Source organism: Carcharodon carcharias, chromosome 15 (genome assembly GCF_017639515.1).
Source record: "Carcharodon carcharias isolate sCarCar2 chromosome 15, sCarCar2.pri, whole genome shotgun sequence".
NCBI lineage: Eukaryota > Metazoa > Chordata > Chondrichthyes > Lamniformes > Lamnidae > Carcharodon > Carcharodon carcharias.
In genome coordinates this window covers 129779739-129795759 of record NC_054481.1, presented here as the reverse complement: position 1 = coordinate 129795759, position 16021 = coordinate 129779739, and the positions used below count along the sequence as shown (strand labels likewise).

The following is a 16021-nucleotide window of genomic DNA, read 5'->3' as shown; positions in this document are numbered from 1 at the left end:
AGCGGACGGGCCGTCGCGCTGGAGGTGACGCGCTATAGATGCGACGCCGCGGGTGAGGATCGGGCGCCGGGGGTTCTGAGGGAACGAGGTGAGGCCTGAGGCCAGGTTGGGGGGTGGTGGTGGTTCGAGTGGGGAGTTTGTACTCGGAGCTTTGACTCAGCTATAGCCCCCTTAGCTCCCGGTGTCACAAGAGTGTGAAGCTGGCGACACTTTGCCGTCGGTTTGTACGGAGCGGAGGGCCTGAAGCAGGCCGCGCAGTGAGGGCCCCGGGGTGTGCGTGCGGCCCTGGCCCCGGCCCCGGCCCTCGGGGCGCTCCAGACCTCCTAAGCCGTTAGTTTTTTTTTTGGGGGGGGTGGTGGAATAGGTGGCAGTAAAGGCCTGGGTTTCTGCCGTCTAAAGCCCCAGTTGGTGATATTTGAGGCGCCGCAGCGTTTGTGTCAAAATAAAATCCTCTCAGCAGGTCTGACAGCATCAGAGAGGCAGAGAGTTCGTGTTTCAGGTCTGCAGATCGCGCATTGGACTTGTCAGTATTTGTATCATGGTCCTGTCCACTCCACTGGCTGGTGGACCGGTCACTGGCAGCCAGCACTTGTTCAGGAAACCTGGGCCCAAAGGAAATGACAAAGTTTTCGCTAAACAGAGATAAAAACAAAAAAGCAAACCCCACACACTTTAAACCTGCTTATATTTCACCCCTTTCTTGGACTCGCTCAAAAGTTCTGTCGAAGGGTCATGAGGACTCGAAACGTCAACTCTTTTCTTCTCCGCCGATGCTGCCAGACCTGCTGAGTTTTTCCAGGTGATTCTGTTTTTGTTTTGGATTTCCAGCATCATCAGTTTTTTTGTTTTTATTTCGCTAAAACAGACCCTGTTAATTTGAAAATGGACAAGCACCTTTAGTCGTCTGAAAGGACGCGTTATGTTTAATCCCCCTCCAATTTTTCGCCTGCCCCATTAAGAAAATCTATGTTTTCATTCAGAGGGTTCCGCTGTGGAAGGTGGGAGAGCTGACTGTAGTCAAATCAAACTGACCATCAGTGAAAAGATCCCTGATGTTAAACCCAGGTTTCATTTTGAATCCATTTGTTGCGTCCACTGCCTCAGCCCGGGAGAATGCATTACTGATCTATTGTAGTCGTGAATGATCAATGTTAAAAAGTGTCATGAAACAACTACGTTGCAGTGTTATATGTTCATTTTTTTCCAATTTGTTTCCCCTCTCCTGAAGGTGCTGATTCTATGGGTTCATAGGTGCTAGCAGTTCTCTAGTATATTGCCCAAGTATCCATTCTTCATATGTGAGCCTGGACCAGAGTGTAGGTAGGTTATTTGATCATGACAGGTGTTACAGCTGAGTCCAAACCTGTTTGGACCTGGTATCCTCGTACATACTCTTTTCATTAAGGGTCACTTAATGATGATCAGGAGCAGTAATCCTGATTAATTTCTAGTAAACTTTGGTAATCTTCTTTGGTTGCAAGTGTCAAAGGGCATCATGCCGTGTTTCAGAGGATTATAGCAGAGAACTAGATCTAGCGCTGTTACAGTTGGTACCCTAATTACTGTCATTTAATAAGGTACAAAAGTTAAATTGGAAGTTTAGTTCTTGTTGACAGATAAGACTACGAAACTGATTTCTGATTTGTCATTTCTCGTGAGACTCAAATGAACTGTAATTTGCTTGCTAATGTGTCCAGAGTATGGTTCGGAGGCAAAGTCTTATTGCAATGTTTATTATATTCTCAACAAATGAATCCTACAGTAATTTCTGTTCTGGTATAGTACTTTGTCACCCACATCCTTTTGAGGCAATCATGTAGGCTGAAAAGTTACTGGAAAATGTTTCCTTTAATATGTGTAGTTTCCATTTCTGATGTGCAAATAGTATCAATCCTGCAAGTGATGAAGTTTTGCAGAAAACAGTTTTTCCCATAGCATTAATTGCTAATGATGGACTATTAAGAAAGGAATTATCCCTCTGAATGATTTCAAACTTAGTGGATTCTGTATATACATTGGCAATTCTTGAGAAATTTTAATGCTTTTATCTGAAAATGAAATCATTTGGTCTCTACTATTTCGTTTTGGGTAACACTTCATTATTTTCAAAATACTATGTTACACCCCAAATAAGCATTTTTCAGTTTAGTTTGACATATACTATATTAATAAGTTAATAAAAGATGCTTTAATTACACTGTAAGCAACAAAATTATATCTCTAATTGGTACCTTTTGCTTTCAGTGCGCTGTGTAAAACATTCGTAATTCTCTTGGAGCAAGAGTTCATTTGTAAGTCTGAACAGTCACTACAATGACACTTGTAGCAACAACCTTCTAGTGGTAAAGTTACATTTCTGTCTTGCATAGTGTTTGAATTTAGATCATGTTCTCTGCTAGAAAACCTTTAACATGCAGCTTTCCTTTAAGTTCTCCATAGATAGGTTGTTGGAAGTACAGTGGAGTCCTCATTTATCTGTCTCATCATGACAATTTATTTGAAATCCCAACTCGTGAATGGATACCAGTTAATTTTTGGTCTAAAAATGCTACCATTTTTAATGTCAATTCCTGCCAACTTTTTAATTTTACACAAATGTTCATGTTCATGTAGGCTTTATTATGATTTTTTTTGTCACTTCAGGTTAACTGCATATCAAGGAACAAGGAAAGACACTTGAATGGGAGCTTTTTCAAACCAAGCATTAATTCTGATCAATTCATTTTATTGACAATTGAGGAGGCAAGGCTCATCAGGAAATGAGATTTACAAATGAGCAGTGACATAACCAATCACACAATGTAAAAAGAATGCAATTATTTCCAATATAGATATGTATTTTAAGTTTCTAATATGTATTTGTATGAAGTTTTGCAGTCATTTTGCTGTGCTGTTTTACAGCACAACTAATCCGATACAGGTGTGTACAGATCCTTCTAAGTGGTAGAACAATGTCAATCTCCACAGCAATAGCAGTAGCAGTTACTGCAAAAAGTGGTTCTTATTTATTTTCTATTGATTTTGCAGAGTATTTCATCTTGAATGTCTTAGTAGAATAATTTCGCTTGGGAGAACAGTTACCATTTATTGTCACTTTTTTTAGCTGGCAAATTGGAAGTGACAATAAAAGGACTCCACTGTACTGCAGTAATAAATTCACCGTTGGTATTATCTAATCCAAGATCTATGATACATGCCTGTATCAGTGGAATTACACGTTTGAAACATGTATAAACAACTTTTTGAGGAGTGAGTACTACATTGATGTAAGATCTTTATTTTTACATGTACCTTGCACAAGATGATTAGAGTAGTCTTGTCTGTCACTGTGTGCTGTGTGTCTACATAGCTTGGTTTTTGTCTGTCTAAATTCGAGTTCTGTCACTATTTTGAAATGACTTAATGGTTAAAATTAGCTTGAGCTGTTATTCGAGTAGGATAAAAGATAATCTTTGCACTAAAGTAAAAGCTTATGAACATTCTGGAATACTTTTTAAAATTTATTTTTATAAATTGGTTTGAAATCCAATTTGACATTATTTTATACTTGTATTGAATATCATGAATCAGAAGGCAAAGTTGCAATGACTGGAGTGTTGTTGCTGAGGTATGTGATATAGTTTGTAAAAAAAAAGGTTCTGAACTGAATTTTCTTGAATATCCAACTAAGTAATGACCACCAACTGTCCTTTAAGTCATTCTCAATCCCCGCTCTAAACGTTGGAAATTGTTTATTTAGCTAGGGGATTAGATATCTCTTGGCAAGCCAGTAACCGATTGAATTGGTGTTGGTAGCAGTAGGTGGAATTTAGTAGTTATTTAGTATATTGGTGTAAGTTTGACCTGAAATTTATTTTTCCAAGAGCCTTCTGTAGTATGGATGGGGTAAGACTTTAGGGGCAAAAAGTGTTTCCAGGACTTTGTGTGCAGTTCAGTAGCAGATCAGAAGAAAGAAATTGCCTGCACTGCACCTTAAGAAATGGAAGAAGTCTACATATAACATTTTTTAAAAGTTTGTTTTGAAGTCCAGCATGAGATGGTTGAGACAAAGAGATTGTGTCTCTTCTAACCTAATGACTAGCATGTAACTGATTCTGTTTTAGCTCAGTGTGGTCTGTCCCAATGGGAGATGAAAAGGATAACTGGAAAGTAAAAACTCTTGAAGAAATTTTGCAGGAAAAGAAGCGACGAAAAGAGCAGGAGGAAAAGGGTGATGTGAAGCGTCCAAAAAATGTAAGTAGTAACGCTGTCAGCATTTTGTATCCTAAGATGGTGCATTCTAATGGTGTTGCTTACTTTGACAGCTATTGTAAAACTATTTGCAGTATTGAGCTAAACCTAATTTAGCTACTTGTAATTCAGCCTAAGAACCACATGGCCAACTTTGTTCATGTGTCTTCCACTCACAATCCACCTACTATAGGGTGCTGACAAAATTGCGATTTAGCCTGTTCTCTTTTTTTCTCCTGTAAGAGAAGCTGCTAGGAAATTATGTCATTGTTAGATCAGGTGAAAGTGTTAAATTAAGCTATATACCTACCTTTAAGAGAGCTATCAGTCCTATGGTTGTCTCTTTTTCCACATGGCAACTGCTGAGATTGACCTGCTCAGAAGCTTATTGTGTGGGTCTTGGGAGCAGACCCACAACCTGTTACTCTGGTGCAGCATGTTGAAACATCCCTGGGAATAGTTCTCAAACAAGAGACTGCTCATGATTGTAACTGCTGCCAAATGTTAGTCAGTAACGCTGAATTAAAGTAGTAAAAAAGAAGACTCCAAAGTATAATGGTGAAGCTGTAATTCCCTCCATCCTGCAGTACTTGTAAATGCTAAAGTCCGTGAAAATGGTGTTAGAGTGGAAAGTTATCATAATGAAATCTTGTTTGTCAGGGCAAGATTTCACTACATCAGTAGTCAACTGAGTGAGCCTTACTGACCGACAGTTGAATGAATTGGAGAATACAGCAAGTTGTGATCCACAGATTTTTTTATGTATCCATGCTGTAGAGGTGCCCATAAAGCTTGCTATGACAGTTGGCTGAACTCAGGTGGAACTGTAACTTATTGCATTTTCTGCTTCCTCAGGTCATTTTTACCTAAAACTCCTTGTATACTTAGCAAAAGAAAAAGAAAATGTTAACCTTCTTTGTAGTTGAGAACTTACTGAGGTGTGATATTCGGTTAGTGTGCAAAAAAATTGTGCACCTCCTTAATTGAAGGCATTCATTGCTGTTGATCCATGAGATTTCTGATGCAGCTTCTGGGTTAAACAATAGCAGATGTTCACTGAAGTTGAGTAAAGGCAGGAATGTTCTAAATCAACCATATGAATGAATTGTGGCCTTGCTACCTTTTACCATGACATTAGCTATGCAGTAAGTATTACATTGATTAAATAATTCTGAAAAATATTTAAATTTAATTTTGAACACTATTTTGCTTCATTCTGTCTTGCTGAATTCCCACTTTTGCTACAAGACATTAGAAGAAAAATGTAGGTTGTATGTCCTGTACTGTCTTTAAGAACAAAGATATTTCCTCTAATGTGATGAACACACAGTATCAGACTAATCGACTAGCAGCAGGCAAGTCAAATCCCATTCTGACAAATTGTGAAATTAAATCTAGTGATCTGCAAGCTGTTACCAAAAAATGGCATTAAAACTGCCTGATTGTCGTAAGAACTAACTGGTTCACTAACGCCCTTCAAGGAAGGGAACCAGCCATATTTATCCGATCTAGCTTACATATAACTCCGACCCCCCATGATGTGGTTGACTGACTTGCCTTCATGCCTACTAGGAATGGACATCAATATTATCTTACCAGCACCACCTACAAACCAAGAATTAAGTCATTTTCTTAAAATTCACAACATTCAGTTCACTAAACATCTGTGAACAGTGTAACTGTAAGTGGTAATCGAGTTAATTCAGTTCAGAAGTCTTTTCATAAAACTTGCAACGTTTTAGTATGTACTGCTGGTTTCAAATAATTGGTGAAGGCAGCTGTTAAAAGGAAGTCCTCATTGTGAACTTGTTTTAAATATTGGTGAGTGGCAAACTGAAAAGACAAACATCAGACGGCAAATAAACTTTTCATTTAATTACATAAAGCACTTTTTGAGTACCCTCTTCCAAGAAAAATATATACTACTTTCGTTCATTTATAGCCCTCGTTGTGGATGTGCCCATCCAGAATATCCTGGTTAGTTTTTTTTAAATTTGGTGAAAAAGTTAGTTTCTTATTAATCTCCTATAAGCATTAGTATAATTTATTGTCATACATTATAATTTTAATTGTGTATGACTCATACTGATTTGCTTGGTTTCTAAAATCTATACCATTCTCTTGTTCTATTCATCATCTGGTGAAAAGGGTCAGATTTTATTCAGTTCAAACCTATTCTCTTTTATTGGTTCATCTAATTAAAAGGCAGGTTGGCAAAAGTTAATAATGAAGTGTATTTGACCTTATCTGTCAATACTTTTATATCAGTTTTTAAATCTCCTAGTGTAATGGTCATGTTTACTTGTCTAGGTGCCATTGTGCAGTATTGGGTAACCAACAGGATACTTGTTCACAGCCTCTCCCATGTTGTCATGTATGACAGCGCATCCAAGGTTGAGCTGTGGCATCTATGATGTGACCATGTCAATTTTAAAGGTCTGGGCTTTCAATTGCCTGGAAAACCCAATGTTTTAAAAAGCGTATCTACATCTGGAAAACCACTTACAGGCAAAAGGAGCAAGATAAGTAAAAGATTTCAAATTACATTTTTACAGGAAAGAAGAATTAGCAATGGTAGATGTTAAATAATGAAAATAATAAATTATATCATTACTAAAATAAGGGCTGTGAGCTGAAATCTTAGAAAACATCGCCATCCAGAGCACCGGATCTCACTATCTCTTCAAGAAGCTCGATTTCCTCATTTGTGTCAAGCTACTGTCCTTGTCAGAAAATACCTGAAAAACTCTGCAGGTCTGGCAGCATCTGTGGAGAGAAAAGCAGAGTTAACGTTTTGAGTCTAATATGACTCTTCAGAGCTGGGGAGAGAGAAATGTGACATTTCCCATGTGATATTACATTTCGACCTTTCCTACGTTCTGATGAGTCATATTAGACTTGAAATGTTAACTCTGTTTCTCTCTTCACAGATGCTGCCAGACTTGCTGAGTTTTTACAGCACTTTCTGTTTTTATTTTGGATTTCCAGCATCCACAGTATTTTTCTTTTATTACTCTGCTTATCAGTATTTCTTATCCTATAATAAAGCCCAAGTCAATCCAAGGGTCCAATATTACTCCCATATCTGGGGAAGCCTTTTCTAACCCCTTCCGCACACTTCTAATCATGATACGTAAACAGTATCCGGCGATAGGCTTTTAATTTACTTTAACCTTTCAGCTCAGAGGAACACAAGGGGGCCATTTAGCCTCCTTGAGTCTGTTCCGCCATTCAGTGAGATTATGGTTGATTTCTGACCTCACTCCATCCCCCAACCCCCCCTCCTCCCCCTTTACCTACATCCCTTAATACTTTGGTTAACAAAAATCTAGCAATGATTTAAAATTAACAGTTGATCTGGCACCATTTGCGTAAGAGAGTTCCAAACTTCACCACCCTTTGTGGCTAAAAGTTTTTCCTAGTTTCACTCCTGAAAGATCTAGGTTTAATTTCTAGTCTGAGACTTCCTAACCTATTTGTTCCCCTTGATATCTTGAAAACCTCTATCATGTCAACTTTTAACTTTCTAAATTTCAGCATAAACAACCTTAGTTTGTGTAATCTCTTACTCCCTTGTAATTCTTTTTGTGTTTATCAATGCTATTGTGGTAACTGCTTCTCTGAACTTTCCTTATGTTCCATATGTGTTCTTTCTCCTCACTAGGTTGCTACTCAGTTGGTTTATCCACCAACCCAGAGAAGTGTTTGAAATTGCTGCCAGTTACCCTTTTACCCAGCAGTGCAAGAACATTTTTTTTTTTAAGTAATTGCATGTTGATGCAACTACAGGTGCAGTGTCTCAAAACCAGCAACCTCTGGACCGAGGCTGTGCCAGAGATTGGGTCTTGCCAGATTTCGGGTTGGGTGGTTCAGGCCATGGGTGGTTTAGGTTGGGTGGGGTCAAGGATTGTTCAGAGCGCGGGAATAGAATGGTGCGCAAGCAGTGAAGGGGATAACTAGTCGGGTGCCATTTCGCTCCAATGCAACGCCTAGCCGAATTGTCCAGGTAAGTTTTTATTTTTATTTTACTCAATTAAAATTGATGCATGGCACATTCTGAAAATGTTCAGATTTCTGACAACTCCAGTTTTTGGACAGCCGGATTTGAGACACTGTACTGTATAAGTTTTAAAGCTGCCCTGAACTTTGGCTTTTAATCATCACTAAACTGTGGAAGCATTTTTCGCCTTACTGAGTGAAAGTACTCCACAGACGCACAGCATATTCTATCCCCTGAAGCTAATGGCAGAAATGTGTCGAATAGGGTGAAAAAAAAGATGAAAATGGTTAAAAATATACAACTTTAAGTTAACGGTGAACATTTGTTGCTAAGCTGTCAAAAATGTCTTGTTTCAAAATAGTGTTGAAAAGTGTGTTTTGTCTGTACCACAGTGGAGCCCTTTTATTGTCCCTTTCAATTTGCCAGCCCAAAGAAAAACTTTTAAGGTGACAATAAAGGCGTTTTTCCCCAAATTACATAGTTTTCTGTAAGAAATGTTCTGCTTTGCAACAAAGGTGCAGGGAAATAAATCCTTTTTCCAGCAACTGCTACTGTTTTTATGAAAGTTTTATTTACAGTGTCAATTTGGAAGTGGCTGTTAACACTTTGCTGTGATTAAACTGCAGAATGTTGAACGCCCAGAGAGCACCGTCATCAAGGCTGCTAAGAAACGTGTTAAGCCTGTGACATTAGGTGTACTGATTAAGTTGTGTGACTTCTCTATGCCACTGTTTTTCATCTTAGATTCTTTACAGGCCTTGCCATTCTCAGAAATGATTTTGTAGCTCATGGAAACATTTCAGGTCCACAAATGTTTAATGAATCACATATGAAGAGAAAATAACAATAAAATGTAGATGAAAATGGAACACTGAATATGTGGAAACAGATGATGAAAAGTGTCATAAGAGCAGATTACTTGGAACATGAGAAAAGTGTCATAGACAAGATGTGAAAACTAAAATGTTATCAATGTAAAAAGTTCAGAATTACCATCCTATTTTTATACATCTCAGTTGGATGACAGGGATTCTAAGCGGGATTCATTGGAGGAAGGAGAGCTTCAAGAACACAAGGACAAGATGGAGATAACTATACGCAATTCACCACACAGACGAGAAGGGTCTATAGATGATCGGTAAGTTTTCTAATTTGAACAGAAACACCTATTTCCTTGTCCTTCCAATAAACTTCTTTGTTTTTTAAATAGGCATTTACAATCAGGTTTAATAATTTTTTTTGCAGATCAGCAAAAGATGCCATTGACCCTTAATATAGACACTTCGCCAGTTTGATCCTCTTCTGATCCTGTTCTTCAAGCTTAAAATGTTTTTTAGCTATTGCAAAAGTATAAGTTTGCACAGTACATTTATTGCAGTGTTTTGAAACTATTTTAAAACAAAGAAGCCAGAGGACACCTATTTGGCAACTTATCTTCTAACAATAACAGTTTATTGGTTTAGAAGGCTAACCCAGTGTAAAATTTGTCTTTATTTGAGTGCCATATTATAGTATATGCATTAAGCCTCTCCGCCGCCTCTTGTCATGCTTGGTAACTTCATGTATTGATGTGGTGGAGCTTCCATCTCTAATGCCTGTGGAAAATAAAAGCTTCAAACATTTTCTGGCATTGATTTTCCTATGTTGCAATATGTATGGCCTCTGTCTGTGAGCTAGATGGGAAACTAGTTCTACAATCATTAAATTGGCAACAGTTTCAATTTTATATCTAGTCTCATGGGCCTGAAAAACAGAAAACAAAGATTTTAAAAATCTATTATCTGCATAAATTTCTCTCATAAGCACAGTTAGTGCACTCCAACAATAAGTAATTTTGTGAAGCCTTTTGAGATGTCTTGACAAGTGGATAACACGTTGTATAATTACAGGTACATTTATAATTATCCATGGATTTATCTTACATATGTGTTACTTGCATGAGGGGATACACATGTTTAATGCCATGCAGATTGTTGTTTCATTTTTTTATTTAACAAAATATAGAAGTTGCACATTTAAAACTTCATACCATTTATTGTACTGGTTTCAAGAGGGAAAATATTGAATAATTGTTCCTAAGTTTCTACTCAGATCTATAAATAAAGTTGACAAGTCTTTATCCTATTTTCTGAATCAAACTAAGATGATTAATTCGAAGTAAATCTTTAGTCAGACAACCGTTTCATTTTTATCCATAGCTATTTTAGTGCTCTGGAGCCCTACAATTTTGGAAATCAGGATATCCAGCTTCTGCACAATTATGTTATATAACATATTATAAAGCAACTTTCCAGAGCAAGGCTGAGTAGTTTATTTGCCAATCAAATGCATTAGTTTTAATATTGTTTTTTTTTAAATCATGTAGAGGTGAGGAGGATGATTCTTTGGCAATAAAACCTCCTCAGCAAACCTCTAAAAAAGAAAAATCACATCACAGAAAGGAGGAAAGGAGAAAGGAAAAACGGAGACATCGAAGCAGATCAGCTGAAGGTGAGAGATGGCAATTTGAATATTCAGTGTTTAAAGTTTTATTTTAGGCAACTTTACACAATGTGAAACATTATGCAGTGTTTGGAAAAATTAGTGTTGTCAGGTGTCCTCTAAAGTAAGATTTCTGATTTTGTTTTGAAAGTTTTGGGATTTTTATTTAAATGAAACTTCTAAAGCAATACAGTAATCATGTAGAACACACTTCTGTGCAGTTAATATTAAACAGGGTAGAGCAGGAGAATAAGTAATTTACTTAAAGATTTTGGTAAGTAAAGTGATAGACAGGAAAATGTAATGTCCAGAGTAAAGAAATGCAAATAATAAGATGTTTAGATTTGAGCTTAAGATTTTGTTTTGCTAATGCAAGGAAGATAGATAAACAGAGGCATCTCAAACATGATTTCAATCATAAAGGAGCACAGTGTAGCTCAGAGGACATAGTGTCTTTCACAGATAAGCGTACCACACTAGGTGAAGAAAACAAAGATTAGCGGTAAGTATTAATAAAAGCAGCAGAAGCAATGGGGGACGAAATTGCTGGTAGGGGGAAAATGAGTAATTGACAACTGTTACAGACTGGCAGTAGGTGAACAGGCAGATTGGGATCTGTTCACGGCATACATGAGGGGCTGTAGGAAAGTCTGTGGAAGAAGTCTCAAGAGAAAAGGGATATCAGAAAAGCAAGAGAGTGCAAAATTTCGAAGTTATAGCTAACCTCAAATATAATTGAAATTTGGATATTAGGATGTTTGGCATGTTAAATGTAATATTTAATTTATAGCTTAAAATAATTAATCTGCCAGTAGTTGAATGCTTTGGTCCTAAAGATCATTATGTGCTTAATTTTAATATTGCATCGATGTCTCCATTTTTCCTTCCTCCTTGTCAAGCCAAGAAATCAGATGTAAGATTTTAGAGGAGTAAGCTTATCAGAAGAATGCTAGGCAGGAGAACAGATAAATGTATTGTTTTATGACCACTGTTTTCTCTGTGGAAAGGAAATGCAGACCTGTGAGGGAAGTAAAAATTGCACTGTAAAGACTGCAGTGGCTGAACAAAGAGGTAATAGATAATGTAAATTTGGTGAAGGATTAGGTTGGTTGAGGATGACTGAAATGATTGTTAGGGTAGTAGAACCACAGATGGATAATAGGGGAATCTACAGTATTTTTTTCATTCTGTGTTTGAAGTGGGAGACTGTTAAAAACTAGGAAAGACGTTTAAGGGATATTTGGATGGAAATGTTGAGGGATTACTAAATGGCAGAAGTGTTAAATGAATTCTTTACAACAGTCTTCAGAAATGAATCATGGGAAACGAAGACTGTTACGAAGAAACTCAGAGAATTTAATGTCTACAGGGCACTTAAGGCAGATGAGATGAACTTTAAAATCTTCAAGGAAATGAGCCAAGAAATGGGTAAGGCTCTCATTGATATATTTAGGAGGTCTGTAAATACAGAGGATGTACATAAGGATTGTGAATGTTATCCCAATGTGTGTATTTTTAAGAAATGAGACAAGGAAACGTAATCAGTCTATCGACTGTACTGAGAAATGCTTCAAAATTTTACAGGATGCTACAGAGATCATAAGGATTAATCAGCATGGCTTTAAATGTTATAGCTCATGACTCACTACTGGAATGGAGGTGATTAAATTAGCACATAAGGATGAGGTACAATTTACTTCCCAAGCCTGGTGGCCACACAATATTTTAACTGCAACCCAATCAATCTTTTTTATACGTTTAGCATTACTCCTTTGCTTTTATATTCTCTGTCCCTATTAAAATTAGGATTCCCTTATCCTCGTTTAATGGTTTTATCTTCCTACTGTTAAAGATTTATGTATCTGAAGTCCTACATGTTCTAAAATTTTAGCATTTAGTGTGTGTATACATATATCATATATGTTGTATACCTCTTTCTTCCCACCTAAATGTATCAAATCTCACATTTCTCTGCATTAAATTTTATCTAACATCTGTTTGCTGTGTCTACTAATCAGTCTAAAATTGCACTCCTCTTCATATTTAACCACAGCTATTTTTCCAAAGTTTGATGTTGTGCCACTTGTGCACAAGTCCTGATCTTTATTGATACAGAATATCTGTGATTCCCAGTGAGGAACACCCTGTTTACATTCCTGCCGTGTGAAAAACATCCATTCGCACCTTCCTGTTCATGCTGCAATATTCCTTCCAACACTGTGTGCCTTAATTTTATCAATAAGCCTCCAAAACAACAACTTCTGAAAATTCCTCTACACACCAATCATACATACATAGAAATTAAGAGCAGGCGTAGGCCATCTGGCACCTCAGGCCTGCTCTGCCATTCAGTAAGATCATGGCTGACCTGACTGTGGCCTCAACTCCACATTCTACCTACCCCCAATAACTTTTAACTCCCTTGTTGGTCAAGCTTCTGCCTACCTCTGCCTTAAAAATATTCAGTAACCCTGCCTCCATTGCCCTGGCGAAGAGTCACCGTCCTCTGAGAGAAAAAAATTCTTCCCATCTCTGTCTTAAATGGGAGACCCCTTATTATTAAACTGTGTCCCCTCGTCCTGGTCTCTCCCACAAGAGGAAACACCCTTTCAGCATCCACCATGTCAAGTTCCCCCAGGATAAGGTCACCTCTCAATCTTCTAAACTCAATGGATACAGGCCCAACCAGTCCAACATTCCTACATAAGATAACTGCACTCCTCCCCCGCAAACCCCCATCCCAGGTATCAGTCAAATGAACAACTTCTACCGCATTTATACCCTTTCTTAAATAAGGAGACCAAAACTATACAGAGTATTCTAGATGTGGTCTCCAATGCTCCCTGTACAACTGTAGCAAAAACATCCATACTTTTATATTCCATTCCCCTTGCAATAAATTACAACATTCCATTTGTCTTCCTAGTCACTTGCTGTATCTGCCTCCCAACTTTTCATGATTCATGTACCAGGACACCCAGATCCCTCTGTACCTCAGAGCTCCACAATCTCTCTCCATATAAATAATATACTGCTTTTCTATTCTTCCTGCCAAAGTGGACAAGTTCACATGTTCCCACATTATACTCCACGTTTAATATTCACTGAGCTTCCTTTTTCAATGCATTCCATTCTATTATTCAAAAAAAGCTATTACATTTGTGAGCCATGAGGCACCTTTAGAAATGTGCCCTGACCATCCTCAGTTAGCCTATATATTTCTAATTAGGTATTCATTTTATCCTGAATTATGGCCTCTAGATTCTTGTTCCTGATTTTAGGCTGGTTTAGGCTAGTTGGTTTATAGTTATATGGTTTATCCCTTTGTTGCCTTTGAGCCCTTAGTATTACATTGCAACCCTCCATCCCTCTGGCACAACTTCAGTTTCCAACAATGTATGAAATATCGTCAATGCCTCTGCTATTTCCTTTTTAACTTTTCAGCATTTTGGTGCTTTTCCCAATTCTGAGCTCCAGCAATTATTTTATTACTTCATCCTTATCTATAGTTATCCAATCTATTTATTTCGCCCCACTCTTTTCATTTCCAATTACCATGCTCAGCAAAACACTCATTTATCATCTGCCATTTCTTAACCTTCAAGCATTTCCTGCCCCATACCTAATTAGTCCTACCCTTTCCACAGCAAGCCTTCAGTAAAAAGAATAAATGCTAATTCATTAACCTTTTAAGAAAAGACCTAGATAAATATGTGAGTTGTAAGGATAAGCATGAACTCAATTAATTGACTATTGTATGGAACAGTTGCTCATGGGGAGGAATCTAACTGGGATCGATGGTCTTATGATACTGCTCGTGCATGAGGGAAACATGCTTGAAAGTGCAATAACTATTTTTAATTTCTTGCTTAATCATGGATCTCTTGCGTTGCTCACGTGGCTGCAATGTTAAGCTGCTAATCTGGCCTTTTCCATAAGAAATAGGTGCTGGAGTAACTTTACTGTGTAACCAAAAGGGTTAAATTGAGGACAGGTTGCATCAACTAGGCTTGTATTTCCTTGAATACAGAAGATTAAGATGTGATCTAATTGAAGTCATAGTGTCATGACCTTTCTGGAGATGGGCTGGGAGGCAGGAGGTGATAACATGTTGGCAGAAAGCATTGAGAGGAGTTGCTGTTGGCAGGAGTATTCCCAGCAACTTTGCCGCCTGCTGACCAGCAGTGGGCAGCCAATTAAGGCAATTAATTGGCCTATTGACGGCTGTTTTTCTGCCGCTAGAATGATCCCCTGCTGCATGGGGAGACCACCAGATACGTTGAGGTGGCACCAGGGGAGCAGGAAGCCTTTCTTTCTGGAGGTTCCAAATTCCATGGTGCCCACCCAATTGGCAATGGCCTCAATATGAATCATCCTCCTTTTTCTTTGCAGCCTCAGCAGCAGCCACCTCTATTGGTGGTGCTGCAAAGCTGCTGGCCCTCTTCTTGGACAACAGCTCAGAGAGGCAGGCTACTGTAATTGATTGGACGGCGGTCCTAGTGGTAATTTCTTAATTGGTTGCCACTCCAGTCACCTGTGCAGGCTCGTGACCTGCATTTGGTTCTGACCTTTGGACCCACGACAGACCGATGAAATTCCGGCCATAGAGTCTAAATCATTATGGCACAGAAGGAGGCCATTCAATCCATTGAGTCTGTGCCAGCTCTCCTGTTCCCCAACCGTATCCTTAGCCCTCAGGCGCCCATCTTATTTCTTTTTGAAATCATTGATTGTCTCTACTTCCACCATCTTAATCAGCAGCGGGTTCCAGGGCAGTAACACTCATTGCGTTTAAAGGAGTTCTTCCTCAAGTTCTCATCCCTTAACTTTAAAACCCTAGTCCCCTAGCCCTTGTACTATCGACTAATGTGAACATTGCTCCTTTAGCCTATCTAAATTGTCATTATCTTGGACGCTTCTATCAAATCTCCCCTCAATCTCCTTTTGATAAAAGGCGTATCACTGCAGCTTCTCCAACCTAACCTTATAGCTAAAACCCCTCATTCCTGGAATCATTCTGGTAAATCCCCATTGCACCCTCTCAAGGACTATCCCGTCCTTTCTAAAGTGCAGTGACCAGAACTGGCCACACTACTCTAATTGCTCCCTAACCAAAGCTTTATAAAGGTTCAGCATAACTTCCCTGCTTTTGTGCCCAGTACCTCTATTTATGAAGCCCAAGATCCCATATGCTTTGCTAACTACTCTCTCAGTATGTCCTGCCACCTTTAAGGATCTGTGCACATGGACCCCAATAGGTCCCTTTGTTGCTGCAAACTCTCTGGAAGTGTTTAAGATGATTAACGGATT

At 38.4% G+C, this 16021-nt stretch overlaps 1 protein-coding gene across 18 annotated transcripts in view; it reads left to right on the top strand.

Moving 5' to 3' along the window:
• cdk11b (cyclin-dependent kinase 11B) overlaps positions 1 to 16021 on the top strand; it is a 44654-nt gene continuing 28633 nt past the window's right edge. For 3 of the 18 annotated variants that reach the window (XM_041205981.1, XM_041205975.1, XM_041205973.1), the window contains exons 1-8: positions 1 to 88; positions 1229 to 1320; positions 2245 to 2291; positions 2644 to 2801; positions 4104 to 4233; positions 9247 to 9368; positions 10596 to 10720; positions 12014 to 12139. In XM_041205981.1, the coding sequence (XP_041061915.1) occupies positions 2773 to 2801; positions 4104 to 4233; positions 9247 to 9368; positions 10596 to 10720; positions 12014 to 12139 (532 nt within the window). In that variant the 5' untranslated portion in view covers positions 1 to 88; positions 1229 to 1320; positions 2245 to 2291; positions 2644 to 2772. Of the gene's footprint in view, positions 89 to 1228; positions 1321 to 2244; positions 2343 to 2643; positions 2802 to 3103; positions 3250 to 4103; positions 4234 to 9246; positions 9369 to 10595; positions 10721 to 12013; positions 12140 to 16021 lie in introns of all 18 variants that reach the window. The other 15 variants (XM_041205991.1, XM_041205983.1, XM_041205982.1 and 12 more) reach the window with 13 other exon arrangements.